Genomic DNA, 14,868 nt, shown 5'->3' on the forward strand with positions numbered 1-14,868 from the left:
ATTTCGCGTAGCAAATCGACGATGACCGAGCAAGGAGTAGGGCGGCAAAGGTTAAAAGCACGTGTGACGCGAGCGAGGAAACAGGTTCGTGAGCACGAACGCGGGGAAGGAAAGGTAGGAAAACCAGATCCGGCGCTGACCGTAGAGACGATCCAGTAGCACGTATCTGATGGAAGATCTGGCGAGTCGCGCGCGACGGGGATGGGGATGGGGATGGCGATGGAGAAGGAGGTGAGCTGGACCTCACAGGCTTCGACGGTCGAGCTTGTGGAGCAGAGACCGCACGTCGGAACGGCGGCAACGTATCTCCGGCGCGGCTCTAGTCCCCAAAGGGGCGCGCCCCAGAAGGCCAGCTCGCCGCTACGTTGACAGAGACGTTTCCGCGATGCCAGATCTCCTCTACAGCTTCAACTCTTCCTCCTCGCCCTCGACCTGATCCCTCCGCCGGACTGTTTGCGCTTTCCGCATACCCCTTCATAATATCTCCAATTTAATTTTCTTTCTTACATCCTCCTTCCTTTCACTTCATCACACCAACAACAATCATGTCGGAGACCTTTCAGGAGCTCGCCGATATTCCCAAGGACTTTGTCCGCGATGGCATGCAGTTCATCAACCGCTGCACTAAGCGTATGTGGCCATTCTCTCTCGCAAATACAGTCCTCTGTACGTTCTCGGAACTGACATCTCATCGCTATGCAGCCGACAAGCGCGAATTCATCAAGATCAGCCAGGCCGTCGGAATGGGCTTCCTCATAATGGTTGGTAGCATCCGCACCCAAGACAATTGAAGCCAGGAGAAGAATAACGAAGTCACAGGGCGCGATCGGATACTTCATCAAGTTGAGTAAGTAACCGGATCCAAACATCCAGCCGCCAGCTTTACGCACACCCCTTCCTCGAGCGGCCTTGAAGACAAGTACTCAACACGTTGCGAATTGATGACGGCTGACTCGTGCCATCTAGTACACATTCCCGTCAACAACATTCTGGTCGGAGGCGCATGATTCAGAAACGAAAAATGAGGGTCGAACTCGAGGGTCGGACGAGCAATGCCAGATGATGGAAACGTATTCGAACGGCATGCTTGCTTCATGCCATATTTTCCTTAAATTATAATTCAAGCTAGCTGGCTCCAGCGCCGGCAACTTAGGGATTACTGTTTGTTGGGGAGTCAAACTACACATTATTCTTGTCTTGTACAAATACCTTTACGCATTTTTTTCTAAAGAGATGGTTAAAAACGCATGATCTTATTTTTGTCTGCTTTGCATTAATGGAAATCTATGAGGCTCTAGGAGGTTCTAAATTCTGAATTTCAAGTTCATTATGACCTAACAAGAGACCCTAAGAGGTGTTTGCCCGAACCTAGCAAGCTAATTCCTACCTACCTACTCCGTAACATCGTGGCCACATCCTAGGTATCATCTGTACAGAGAATCGGGATGTCGTATCATTCTGAGAAGCATTTATTCATTCAAAGGAAAAGGAAGTCCGTGCAAAACTTCGCGCGACGCTTTACTGCCCGAGAGATAATAAATATTTTACCTAACTTTACCACTCAGGGTCGTAGATGTCCTCTTCTTCCGGGAAGGGAGGTCGACGCACCGGTCGACTCCTTACCCGCCGCGACTCCTCCGCGTACCGGTTGAACTCGTCATGCCACTCGAGTTTGGTGTTGTAGCATTTGCCGAGCGGCGGATCGCCCTCGTCGGCGGCGGCAGAGTCATTCCAGGTGTGCAGGGTGCAGGTTCCGCGTCCCATGCCCCAGCCGTTCCAGGATGTTGCTATATGCACAGCGTCAGTGGTGAGGCGTTGCCAAAGTAATACTAAGAGTGGATGACATGGGTAAATGGAGGTGAATGGCTCGAACTTACCCGCCAGAACAGGAGCGCTAGGATGCCAGCTTGCATCTCTCACACAAGTCTTCCACACCCTGCTGCTGCCGCTCCTCAACTCGTATGCAGCACTGAATGTATCGGTATCCCGCGGTCGCGTGTTCAAGGTCGCGCGGCCAACGTCGATCGTTCCCGCGAGGGTGGCGTCCAGATTATACACGTAGACCTTACCGTCCTCGCTACCGCTGTACACATATCTTGAATTTGTACTTCCGGGAGGCGAAAAGTGGCAGCGGATCAGGGTCTTGAGCACGCTGTGACCTCTGAACGTCACGACCGAGCAGTCGTACGGGTGCGGCTCATAGTCTTCTTCGGAGTAGGTATTCCATCTGTAGTCGTAGCCAGTTGTGTAACGGTTGATGTCAATTTCGCGTAATTTGGATGGCGTTATCATCTTTCGCAGATCCCAGAGTTTCATCAGTTGGTCTTTGCCGTTTGAGAGAACGTAGCGGCCATCGCCCTTGCTGTCGATATAAGTCAGACCCTCTGTGTGGCCCACGAATGCTCCTGCCTCACGGCCGTCTCCCATCGAGCGACGATCCCAGACGCGTATGGTGGTATCGTCAGAACCCGAGTAGAGAATATGCGGAGACGATGAATCACCGAAACAGACAGCGTTAACATCGTCTTCGTGTTTCTGCAGTCGAAGGATCGACTGTCGTGTCTCGATATCGTAGACGACTACAGAGCGATCGCCGGTACCAGCCACGATTTCTCTGCCGTCTCCGGAGAATCGAATAGACCAGATCTAGAAGACGGTCAGCTATCAAAATTCAAGCATGCATAAACTTATACGCACTCCGAAATGCGAGATGCCCCTGAAGTACCCCCGACTAGGATTATTCCGTCGCAGATTGGAGAAGTCCAGCACTACTGGGTCAGACTCGTCGCTTGGATCCGTCGGAGCAAGACACACCAGGTGTCTAATGGAGCTATAGGCCAGATATTTATTGTCCGGACTCAAAGTTGCGTCCGTAATAGTCCACTGGCCAAACGGGTAATCCACTGTCTTGTAATATTTCCACTCGAACGGGTTGGAAGTGTCGTACATTCGGACCTTGAAGTCTTGCGAGCAGCAGAAGAAGAAGTTGCCGTCATCGGAGAACTGGCCCGAGTAGCATCGTGTATCAAAGTGGATAATCTTATCTGCAACAGAACTCGGTATCATATCCTATAATAACGTAAGTATTTGATCTCCCCTGCCAGGATGCTGGACATAAGCATGCATACTTGAGGCATCGCCTGCGCTGCTCTCCTTTGTGCACCCATTGGCTCGACGCCCAACTCGCGCCACATAAGTTTTGTAGCCAACCTCTTCTTCCGCTTTTTCAGCTCATCAACATAGTGGGTATTACTTCCATAATTGCCAGACGCCATAAGTTCGGTCCCGACATCGCTGGGTACTTTCGGAAAGATGTCCTCCCGCGGACGCTCTGTCTGCCTACGCCGATGTCTAAGTCCTCCATATGGCAAGCCGTAATCATCATCGTCATCGTCATCATCATCGTCTGCCCACGTGCCACCAATACGAGACTGAAGGATCTGTCGGAAGCCGCTGGCGCGCAATAGTTGCAGTATCTGAGTGGACGTAGCTATAACATGTCACTACTGAAGAATCATAACACGGCCGTTGAAGATGCAGCGATTACCTCTGCCTCGAATCATCCTTGGCCTGTCCTCCTGACCCTCCTCTCCAGAATGGTCGTGATCTGGGCGTTCCATGGCGAACTCGAACGTAATATTGCGCAGCCCTGTTTCCGAATGATTGTCTGGGAAAGAAAGATTAGCAAGGCCTCTATTTCAACACTGCAGATAGACAGTACAGCTTACCAAATAGTCCTATCGCTTCCTCGTAGTCTTCTTCGTCTTCGATCTCTTCAAAGTACCCTATCTCATCTGATTGTTCCGACTCCTGCTCATAGTCCATGTCCTGGCCATCGTCATCTTCTTCATCCTCCTCCTCCTCCTCCTCAGCGTCAAGCCATTCACGAGCAGGGTGGTAGGCAGCGTCGGACTGAGCGGTTGGGGACTGGGAACCGGATCGATCACCGGCTGCTGCGGCGGCGCGCGGGGAGCCGGAGGAGCTCATGATAAGTGCCAAAATGCAACAAAGCGGAGACGAGCCTGAGAAAGGTTGGTGGCTTGAACCTTGGCCTAGTCTGGGAGGGGCACGTCGGTCCAGCAGATAGGTGAAGGGACAAAGCAGAAACAGACGAAGGGTGACGTGGTAGGCGTTCAATTGGCCGGTCGAGGGGAGTCGCTTGGATTGATCGTCTCGCGCTGCTGCTGCTGCACTCCTTATCGATAACTAGCTAACCCGGCGTGGGTTATGTCATCCGGCGGGTTTTCCGCTCTTAACGCCTATCTCCGGCCGTGCCCACCACAATGCAGACGCAGATCTGACAGTTCAGAGCAATTCAAGCATTTGACAAGCTTTTATAAGAAAGCTACAAGTGGAAGTGAATATCGGTCCTGATTTAACAGAGCTGGATTGTTGGTAGCTTCATTCTATTGTGGACCCAGTTCTGCGATGCTGCACAGATTTATATAAATCCATGTAGAAGTAGGAGTTCTGGTTCTTGTACCATTTATACTTCCCTATGACTTGCCAAGTACCTTTCGTATATCAAAAGAGAAGAGTTTTAGCTACAACAATGGTAAATTATTTATCATATTTGGTAATTAAGAAACCAGGATCTGTCGTTCTCATCGCACCAAGATGCCACGCCCCGATCTTATATAGTGCCTTTGAACATCATCGCTGACTTTCCCAGATATAAATAAGGACAAACATGCCTCCCTTGATAATGCCTGCAGATTCCTAGAATGATCTGCTAAAGTGAGAACTTTATCGAAGTCAAGATGTCGTGGTCTCTGACGTCCTAGGTATCTCGAACGCACAGTTGTCGCAACATATGATTTATATGAATCATATCATCAGTATCAAATCTTCCAAGCGGATTGCCAGGAGCGATGCCGGTGTTCGATCCCGTGTTCCGCATTTGAGTTCTGACCAATATCCCAACGAATAGTTTCGCAAGACACCAGTATTCCAGAGCATTCCGGTAGAACCCCAACTTCATCATCTCATCCCCGTCCATATGGCTTGTGTGGGAATTCCATAGCTCCCTCCAGCGCAAAAGCGCCCGGTCAAGGACATGGTGGTCTACCTGCCGCATGAAGTTCGTCCTGGAGGTAAATATGATGGAATGTAATGCTGAAATGGAAATTTTTTTAGTCTTTACATCATGTAAAAACGGGTACATAGATGTCAGACTAACCATGAATTATCACAAACAAGTTGAGAACCGAAAGGCGGCCAAACTGACTCCATTTTTCTTCATCCCAGGACTCCTCGAGAAGAAGATCAACAAGGACCACAAGTGACTGAGGGTGCGAGTCCCGCTCCTTGACTATACTGTCATAACAGGCCGCTTCATCTTCCACTGAGAAGCTCTCCTCAGAACAAGGTAAGCTTCCAGTCATCTCGCTGATGGTAAGACGAGGCGGGATGTTATGGAAAATAGAAAATTGACAGTCAACGAGAAATATATAGGACATGAGTCTGTTTTTTTCCTCCTTCAGCGGACTCACGCGGCAACAAGATCTGTTGTACATGTACATACCGGACTTTCGATTCGTGTTCAAAGAAGGCACTATGGTCGAAGCGTATTCGAGACAATGCCACCTCTTTCCTAAGGAAGAAATTCTGAAAAGAAGGCAGGGATAGATTACGGGCAGCCTGGAGATGCTCTTCAGTATATCAATACGGGATACCGTGACTTATTTCATATCCATACCGAGATAATTTCGATGTAGCGTCGACCTCGGATTCGACGGCGAGCAGTGATAGTTCCTTCCCAATTCTGGACAATAACAACAGAAAACGCTGCCTGAAGGGCCTCGAATCCTGCAGCAAAAGTTTGCTTCCCGAAAGAACTCTCGTCGAGCAATGCTGTGAAAGCAGGAGAACCAAAAGCGTATTCCTCGGCTAGGCCGAGCAACCTCCTAGCTGTGGTGATGATTTCCTGTGACGAGGAGTAGAATGCACCGGTGAGGCAAACAGCAAAAAGAAGAGGCAGTGATACGGATACAATGTCAAAGGATTGCTGGTGCAGCACAGGACAGTGTGGATACCAATGGTGGAAATACAATCTCACAAATTGTTCCACGTTCGCAACAGTGAAGAATTGATCCACAGACAAGGGCGCATTCCTTGTGAAATCCAGAAAACAGGTGTCCACTTGCATCTGAACCTCACCTAGTTCCTGGATCAGAGTATCTACACGACTCTTCTTGTCATGCAAGGACGATGACATCCCAAACCAAATGTCTCCATTGGAAATCAAACTGCGTCTTGCGCTATCATGATGGTGAAAGGTAGGATCCAAAAAGGCCGCCCAGAACTCTGTTTCAAGATCAGCTGTCGGAAAGACCGGCATACTGAAGGATGTTGCATGTTGTACGTCAAGCCGTGGCAGATCGCCTTCGGGCAAACCATCTTGGAGAGGGGCAATGCTGTCATTTATTTGTGCTATTGAGTTTCTCCAATTCAGCACATGTTATACTCTAGTTCAAGCAATTTATCGGCTTACTTACATGAGTGTATCGGTTCAACTGTCGTTATGGGGATAGATAAATCGATACTTTCGCGTTCTTGCGACGGAGCGGTGGAATATCCAAATGATTCTTTTATCGTCTTTGTCCGGGGATCAGTATAATTTAGCAGAAAGCTGATCTTGAGCTTTTCTGGGATGCTCTTCCGGTAATCCCCTATACTATCACGAGGTCCAGAATTTCCTGAAGAGCATGGTAGCTGCTGTAAGTGGCAGTCAGGTTCACTGGCCAAAGTCGAATCACTTTCCGTCAGCGAAGTGTCTTCGTCCGAGGCAGGTATTTTTTTCTCTTTCAAGAGATAATAGGTACAGGGAATGTTGTTTGTCAGGCAAGCAAAACAAGGATATTCATTGTCGCATCGGACTTTAGAGCGGGTGCACGAGTCGCATGCTTTCTTCTTTGCTCCTCTCCTCTTGGGTTTAGGAATGGGCCGTGATCCTCGGGCAGAACAGGTCTGCTGATGCCGCCGAGCAACGTCCCTTTAAGCACCAGGTTGTCATTTACTGATAAATGTAGAATATTCTGCACAGGATGCCGGAGATGCTCGAGCTGACAGTAGACCAGGGGCGTCACCTACCCTCGGTCAAATCGCTTAAGACAAAAGGCACAGGAATGTCTCTTGCTACCGATATCTTTTCATCTCATTGGCCATATGCACAATTCCAGCATATTAAGGTCTTCTTACGCCTCTGCTCATGACGCCGAAGATGATCAATCCTTGAGTATGTAGAGGCGCACAGTCCGCATTGGAAGAGTTTCTGGGATGGCATCACAAATCTCAAAACTTTGAAGAATGATAACTTAGAAACAGACAGTATGATGATAGTAGGTTGTAATAAACTAGAATCACTTGCATCGATTGATCAGGAAACAGTTCTGTGGACATGCAAGAAAGAAAACCGATCCTCCGAGTTCATATATAGCCAGGTTGACTACTGCTTAACCGACACTCGGTCCGACAAGTTGGAAGATTGATCGACGTGCGGCGCAACACATTCTAGAAATACAGGTATTGGATGAAATGCTCCCTTGTATCCACTATTGCTGACCTGGCAGTGCTAGGTATCTGAGTAACTGACGATCGCCTAGCACCCAACTCTGCGGGGAAACGCGGAGAGCGGGAGCCCCGGCGGGGCAGCATCATGGGGTTGATGTGGATATCTTCCAACTTAGTACACAACGAGGCAAACCAGCGCGTCTGGGATTCGTTCTCCCGGTGCGTTGTGGGCATATCAAATGTGTGATCCCGGTCCTAGGGAGTAGTGAAGCTGAAAGACACGACGGCCTACTGACCGGAAAGTCTGTTCACGGTTTCAGCAAGGGGCGCCGCATTTCGCGAGGGAGAATAATTCATGATGCGGAATTATCATCACAAAGCTTGTTTTCTAACTCAATTGCATTTTGCTGGGAATGCTTGTCGTCGAGATCGCGGTGGTTCAGAATCCAGACTGGCCGCGAGCGAAAACAAACGTGCTGACTAAGCGCGGGGCATCCCTCATTGGCCGCCGACGTCCCCCGGCCGGTGCGAGCGACATCGCAGTCCCTGTCGCCACAGCATCGCATTTTCACATCCCAAGTTGCGCTGGAAGTTGGTAAGTGCACGCTTTCTTAATTTGTTTTTTCCATTTCTATCTTCTGTGATCACAAAGTGCGTCGATTACTTTATGTCAAAAATTGTGTATTTCGGGGCTTGGTTTCCCGGTACTGCGAGGTTGAGTCATGGGAGAGCAAATAATTTCTTTGGCATCCGTGCCGACTCCCTGAACCATATTCTGTTTCCTTTTCTTGTAAAGTAGTTTATGTAGTCCTTTTTCGGATCTCTTGTCTTCTTTTTTATTTATTTTTTATTAATGCATTGAGAGCTACCCGATTGACTCAAGTCACACAGGTTGGCCTTGAAGAGGTCTTGACATAGATCATACAGAGCAAAATGTCGTCGCCAACCACCAAGAAGAAGTGTGGTATGTATTAAACTGTTCTTTGCATATATAATGATGATGCACGTACTTATCTTCTAATCAGGTGTCCTGGGCGCCACGGGCTCCGTGGGCCAGCGATTCATCCTCTTGCTCGCACAGCATCCCTTCCTCGTGCTACATGCCGTTGGAGCCTCTTCGCGCTCTGCTGGCAAGCCATACAGGGATGCTGTGAAGTGGAAGCAGGCCATGCCCATGTCCAAGGAGCTTGGCGACCTCGTCGTGCGGGAGTGCAAGGCCGAGAACTTCAAGGACTGCGACATCGTCTTCTCCGGATTGGACAGTGATGTTGCCGGCGACGTCGGTATGTATAAACTGTATTTCTCAATGTAATAAAAAGGAGATTTTCTGATCATATACAGAGATGGAGTTCATCAAGGCCGACATCCCGGTCTTCTCCAACGCAAAGAACTACCGCAAGCACCCTGTTGTGCCTCTGGTGGTCCCGACGGTCAACCCCCAGCATCTGGACCTGATCCCTCACCAAAGGAAGCACTTTGGTCTGAAGAAGGGTTTCCTTGTCTGCAACTCCAACTGTGCTGTTATCGGCATAGTCATTCCTTTCGCTGCCCTCCAGGCCAAGTTCGGTCCTGTGGAAGAGGTCGAGGTGTTCACCGAGCAAGCAGTGTCCGGCGCCGGCTACCCCGGTGTACCCAGCATGGACATCATGGACAATGTCATCCCTTACATTTCCGGTGAAGAAGACAAACTGGAGAACGAAGCCCAGAAAATCCTGGGTTCGATGAACGCCGACGCCACCGGCTTCGAGGAGCAGTCTGGACTCAAGGTTGGAGCCACCTGCACCCGAGTCGGTGTCACTGATGGCCACATGGCATTTGTCTCACTGCGTTTCAAGAACCGCCCGCCACCAAGCGCGGAACAGGTTAAGCAGGCGATGAGGGACTACATCTCCGAAGTCCAGAAATTAGGATGCTACTCTGCCCCCGAGCAGGCCATTGTTGTGTTCGATGAGCCAGACAGACCACAGCCCAGACTAGACCGGAACCTCTCCGGTGGATACGCTGTTAGTGTTGGTCGGGTGCGTGAGGGCCAGAAAGACGGCTACTTCGACATCCGGTTTGCTGCTCTCTCCCACAACACTGTCATCGGAGCAGCGGGATCGTCCATCCTGAACGCGGAAGCAGCTGTTATCAAGGGATATGTGTAAAAAAGTTACATAGAAGCAGTAGATCTGTGCATATACCAGAGCCAATTCCATTCAGTCAACACGATACTTGATTTTGATGGTGCTAGAGTATGTAGTTAACTAAGTTAATTGCTGTATTACATAAGCAATGGCTGGCCGAGGTCGCGTGTCTAGAAGCGGACTAGCGCTAGGGCTGGGGCATCCCACAACCTAGCCCCAACCGCTAAGCGAATTTTGCGAGTGGATATCTCGAACTTCTCGACCTCGTCTGCTTCCTCTCCTCGCGACACCTCGACAACTCAAGGGTACGAGTCGACAGATCAGACAAGATGGGCCGTGGACCGTAAGTCACCTTGAACTCAAATCACCTTGCACCGTGCGATGCAGCGGATTGTCAAAATCTGAGTCGCATTCGATCAATTTCACGATGTCCGGCGCGATTGAAGAACAACACACTGACGCTCCTTTTCGATATACAGAAAGAAGCACCAGAAGCGCTTGAGCGCTCCCTCGCACTGGCTCCTGGACAAAATGTCCGGGAGCTATGCTCCCAAGGCCTCCCCCGGTCCTCACAAGCTGAGGGACTGCCTGCCTCTGATCGTCTTCATCCGTAACCGGTAGGACCAATTGTGCCAATCCTAACGGAAATATGCTGACAGGCCTACAGTCTCAAGTACGCCCTCAACAACCGTGAGACCAAGGCCATCATGATGCAGCGCCACATCAAGGTCGACGGCAAGGTCCGCACCGACCCGACCTACCCTGCCGGTTTCATGGACGTCATCACCATCGAGAAGACCGGCGAGAACTTCCGTCTCATCTACGACACCAAGGGCCGCTTCACTGTCCACCGCATCCAGGCTGAGGAGGCTGAGTACAAGCTGGGCAAGGTCAAGCGCGTTCAGCTCGGCAAGGGCGGGATCCCATTCTTGGTTACGCACGATGCGAGAACGTGAGTTATTACAGTTCCGCGTCATTCAGTCGTTGGACCAAGCTGTGGTTGATCTTGCGGAGGAACGGGGGATTTTATACACAAAATTTCCTACCTACCTACTGCAAAAGAAGACAACAGTAAGGTCTCAATATGTGTGAACTCATGGGCTGATGGTCGATTTCATATAGCATCCGCTACCCCGACCCTCTCATCAAGGTCAACGACACCGTCAAGATCGACATTGCCACCGGCAAGATCACTGACTTCATCCGCTTCGACACCGGTGTGATCGCCATGGTCACTGGTGGTCGTAACATGGGTCGTGTTGGTGTCATCACCCACCGTGAGCGCCACGATGGTGGCTTCAACATTGTCCACATCAAGGACGCTGTTGACAACACCTTCGCCACCCGTGAGTCCAACGTCTTCGTCATTGGCCGTGAGAAGCCGTGGGTGTCTCTGCCTAAGGGCAAGGGTGTCAAGGTATGTTTTCCCTTTTCCCCTCCAGGTCCATATCGAACAACGTTCTAACGTCTTTTTCCAGCTCACCATCGCCGAGGAGCGTGACCGCCGCCGTGCTTACGCTCTTGCTCAGCACTAAACGTGCTGCTGCGGTAGGTAGCTCAGCCTATTTCTCAAAATCAAAAATAAAAGTAAAAAACCTCCAAAGAGAGACGGCGTCTTGTCTTGCGGGAGAGCTTGTGTCGATGCCGGGCCGGGATCTATGAAATGACTCTACGATGCGTGTAAGAAAAGACACGCATAATAGGGATTCACGTCATTTTTTACACTTTTCCAGTAGTAAAAATCCAGACATAGCAAGCAAAACCGGGATGGGATTGTCTCTTTTAGCTTGTGTTATGATACCTCTTTGCATCTCTCCTTTTTCATTCATAAGACCCGACGCCCTCCTAGCCCTCTTCATTCGTAGCAGTAATGCCCTTCGTCTATCGTTCCAGTAGCATTGTAATCCAGTAGCATTGTAATCCCGTAGCCGTTGCCCAATTTCCAAACGACCGAAGACACCGGGCAACGTCCGTGCGTTATGTAGACTCATCTTAGCACACAAATTTTCCTTCCGTGGACAGATAGAATAATACACCCTAAGACCTCATGACCCAAGGAACTGCTATCAAGATCATGTAGAAGCCAGTGAAGATCACGAGGCACAAACAGGGGTGTGTGTCGCGGGTATGTGTGTAGGTCTACTTGTTGGTGACGGGTAACTTTGTTTTTGGGATTCGGATATATATCCGAAAACCGAAACACCAAGAGACCGATCCCACTGTCTCTGTAGAATACAGTTCAACGTAACACTACCTGAGACATATTATAACCCAATTAAATAAAATAACTTGAGCAAAGTTGAATAGAAAAAAAAATAAATAAAACAAGGGTATTGCCACTTTCCTTATCACAGACCATACACATACACCAGACCAGACAAGATAAGACACAAAGACACGCCGATTGTCTATACATACAATGCAGAGTAACAGTAGGATTTACATATTCTCTTTCAGTTACACGGGCAGGAGCAGCACAGTAAGTAAGCAAGGGCTGGATTGTGACTCATTGGTCAGAAACTGCGCTGGGCGTTTTATCCCTCATCTATCAGCAAGGAGATCATTCCCAAGTTTAATTGATCTATGGTCTCGAAAGGAGCTTCCTTGGTGGACCACCTACATAGTAGGCTCAGGAGCTTCCCCCTCACGTTACGTTGCCAACCCTCGTCCATCCCACCTGTAGGGTTGGTGCGACCTCGAGAAAGGTAATGTTAAAAGAAGCAAGAGCTCAACAATGACTTTTTCTTCTGCTATGTTGTGTTTCTGTTTATGTTTAAGCTAAGTACACGAACCAATGGCAAAGACAAATATACTTATCAAGACCAACAGATAGGTAGATCTGCATGATCCACATCCGTGACCACCGCAAGAAGAAGAAAAAGGACAGACACAGCGACAACCACGGTACAACGACGTCCGAATATTCGAGTTTCGGGTATAGAGCGTCCAGTCGGAAATGACAGTGACACAGATAGTCAGAAAGACAAATGGTTTGAACCCTCTCATTGCTGACTCAAACGCCGAAACACCAGTAACACCGGCAGCGGATTTTGAAAATATAGAAAAGTCAGGCAGCGGCAAACTTCCGACGGAAGTGGCACTGCACATGTTATAATAGAAGTAATTCGGTGGACATATTGAGAAAAAAAGTAACAGACCGCCTCCTTAACGAAGATAGTCAAGTCGACCCTCAATCCAGGAAAGAAAAAACAAACCACTATACCTGAGCCCTTCACTGCTGCAGTTTGGAGTCTGGTTTCTTGGATGGAAATAGTACACGTGCGGCGAACCACGGAACCGCAGACTCGAGACCGACACCACGATGACATCCGTTTGGTCAATTGCTCGGTCGGTCCCGTCTCCTCAACTGTAGCTGCATGGGAACCAGTTCGACTTAGCCAATAATAACTTCTCCTTTCACTTGAAACAATTCAGTTAGTGCAGGTGCCCCTCGCCGCTTGTACTCTCTAATGTGGGGGAGTAGGAACGGGATCCCAGGAGCTTCCTGCATCCGTTGTCTGTATGCCGCATAATTCTCCGAAGCATTAAGCAGGTAGAGGACTTCGGATGGAAGTGCCGGGTCAAGTACAATGGCGCCGACAGCATTATTAACACAGGCACCCCGGAGACTAGCTATTTTATAGTTTCGAAGTCCATTAAGGATGGCGGTGGCCGAGTTATAGTTTCTCATTTCATGAAGCGCCTAATGCACACTCGTTAGAAACTAGGCTCTTCAGTGTTTGAAAGGGGGACCAAAGGAATTACAATGCAACTGTTCGCAAACTTCTACAGCCACAACCGATAACGGCCATTTTTAAAAATCGGAGACTTCGAAAAGTAACTTACTTGAACACATTCCTGGATATAGCCCGTTAGCTCTGGAAGCGCCGTGCAGCACTCCCATACAGCAGTGCCGAGCGCGTTCCACTTTGCGATGAGATCTTTCACAAGCGCATCTTCGTTTATAATGTCCTGCCGAGACAGTCTCGAGAAATCTTCCTCGTCTGAACTCGTCAGAGTGCGCGCTAAGTCGCCGGCGGAAATCGACGCAAAGAGATCATCTATGAAAGGCACAGATGTTTCAAACCTGCGGTTCCAATCCATCTCCGAAGTGTGCACATAGGTCTTCCGGAAGCGGATTGCCAAAACCGAAAGCATCTTCAGAATGGATGTCAGACTGGGAGGGTGGTCTTGGAAGATCGTTTGTATCGGACCAGCGATGAATTCGAAGCCCGGACCAAACGTGAGGGGCATATCATGATCATCGTCAGTCCGATAACTTAGCAAACATTGCACCAATACCCGATGGGCGAAAGGGCTTCGATTTCGTAGATGCTATACAACATGGTTAGTATGCACACAAGTACTGGTATCTGGCAATGGTCACAGACCTTTTCCACCTCCGAGTACTTACCAACCTCATCAGGGTACGCACTGAGGTAATTCGAAAGATGGATAAAGAAGGCTGAGTGTTGGAGCAAAAACCAATCAACCGAAGGGGCCGGATACCCAAGGGAGTATCGCACCCATTCTTCGAACGAGATCCCTTTAAACTGGAGATGACTCTCCGCATCGATCTTCGAGGCGATCTCTCGTGGATCCGCCTGCTGAACACCCTGAGAAGGGAACCAACTCCAAGGAATCGTGGGAGAACGGCTAATTTTGAACCGCCTCAGGATTTCTTCAACTTTCTGCACGTGAGAAAGGTTTGAAATGAAAGGTATCTCCTGGGGCTCAATGAGGGCAATCAAGAAGTCATCAACCGTGCTGGCGTTGCGACTTTGAAGAACTGTCCTCGGAAGATTTTCATCAGGGAAAAGCCCAAACCGGACGACGCGTCTGATCTCCTGGATGTCGAACGTCCAGAGAACGGTAGTTGCTTCGTCCTCCCACCACCGGTAAGGCACAAAGAAACGGGGCAGTTCAGAACTGGACTGGAAGAGGGACCGCTGGTTGGACTGCTCCTGCAAGACCGTTACATCGGGACCTAAACCGAGGGTATGATCGGATGGATACAGGAAAGGCCCCGGAGCATGAGGAACATGATATTCGTCTTGAACGGGGGGAGTGAAAGGCGAATCTGGTGATGGTTGAAAAGGAGAATCCTCGTAGGCGGCGGGGGAAGGCATCTCAGCGGATGGACGGCGCGATCACCGCCGCGAGTTCCCTATGTACAGTAGCAAGGATATGCAGCGTAGGGTTGCACAACGGAGCGTTTTCAACATTTGAG

At 49.5% G+C, this 14,868-nt stretch overlaps 6 protein-coding genes across 6 annotated transcripts; 3 read left to right on the top strand and 3 right to left on the bottom strand.

Annotated features, from left to right (window-relative positions):
- Positions 1-545: 545 nt before the first annotated feature.
- On the top strand, positions 546-1,007 carry VTN00DRAFT_7267 (uncharacterized protein; the record flags this gene model as incomplete). The annotated part of the gene is made up of 4 exons (XM_069433995.1): positions 546-630; positions 703-761; positions 820-847; positions 967-1,007. 4 exons carry the CDS (start codon positions 546-548, stop codon positions 1,005-1,007), a joined length of 213 nt encoding a protein of 70 aa, XP_069287321.1.
- Positions 1,008-1,554: 547 nt separating this feature from the next.
- On the bottom strand, positions 1,555-3,987 carry VTN00DRAFT_7268 (uncharacterized protein; the record flags this gene model as incomplete). The annotated part of the gene is made up of 6 exons (XM_069433996.1): positions 1,555-1,787; positions 1,878-2,646; positions 2,698-3,069; positions 3,129-3,490; positions 3,548-3,667; positions 3,729-3,987. 6 exons carry the CDS (start codon positions 3,985-3,987, stop codon positions 1,555-1,557), a joined length of 2,115 nt encoding a protein of 704 aa, XP_069287322.1.
- Positions 3,988-4,780: 793 nt separating this feature from the next.
- VTN00DRAFT_7269 (uncharacterized protein) lies at positions 4,781-7,746 on the bottom strand (the record flags this gene model as incomplete). Its single annotated transcript, XM_069433997.1, has 6 exons — positions 4,781-5,115; positions 5,180-5,463; positions 5,525-5,640; positions 5,699-6,432; positions 6,498-6,676; positions 7,595-7,746. 6 exons carry the CDS (start codon positions 7,744-7,746, stop codon positions 4,781-4,783), a joined length of 1,800 nt encoding a protein of 599 aa, XP_069287323.1.
- A 699-nt stretch (positions 7,747-8,445) lies between these two features.
- On the top strand, positions 8,446-9,659 carry VTN00DRAFT_7270 (uncharacterized protein; the record flags this gene model as incomplete). Its single annotated transcript, XM_069433999.1, has 3 exons — positions 8,446-8,476; positions 8,538-8,795; positions 8,854-9,659. 3 exons carry the CDS (start codon positions 8,446-8,448, stop codon positions 9,657-9,659), a joined length of 1,095 nt encoding a protein of 364 aa, XP_069287324.1.
- A 308-nt stretch (positions 9,660-9,967) lies between these two features.
- On the top strand, positions 9,968-11,173 carry VTN00DRAFT_7271 (40S ribosomal protein eS4; the record flags this gene model as incomplete). Its single annotated transcript, XM_069434000.1, has 5 exons — positions 9,968-9,981; positions 10,118-10,255; positions 10,306-10,590; positions 10,761-11,055; positions 11,117-11,173. The coding sequence occupies 5 exons, from the start codon at positions 9,968-9,970 to the stop codon at positions 11,171-11,173; spliced, it is 789 nt and encodes a 262-aa protein (XP_069287325.1).
- Positions 11,174-12,975: 1,802 nt separating this feature from the next.
- Positions 12,976-14,767, bottom strand: VTN00DRAFT_7272 (uncharacterized protein; the record flags this gene model as incomplete). The annotated part of the gene is made up of 5 exons (XM_069434001.1): positions 12,976-13,011; positions 13,060-13,341; positions 13,404-13,424; positions 13,485-13,973; positions 14,030-14,767. The coding sequence occupies 5 exons, from the start codon at positions 14,765-14,767 to the stop codon at positions 12,976-12,978; spliced, it is 1,566 nt and encodes a 521-aa protein (XP_069287326.1).
- Positions 14,768-14,868: the final 101 nt, after the last annotated feature.

Source organism: Thermoascus crustaceus, assembly GCF_041956765.1.
Source record: "Thermoascus crustaceus strain CBS 181.67 unplaced genomic scaffold VTN00scaffold_4, whole genome shotgun sequence".
NCBI lineage: Eukaryota > Fungi > Ascomycota > Eurotiomycetes > Eurotiales > Thermoascaceae > Thermoascus > Thermoascus crustaceus.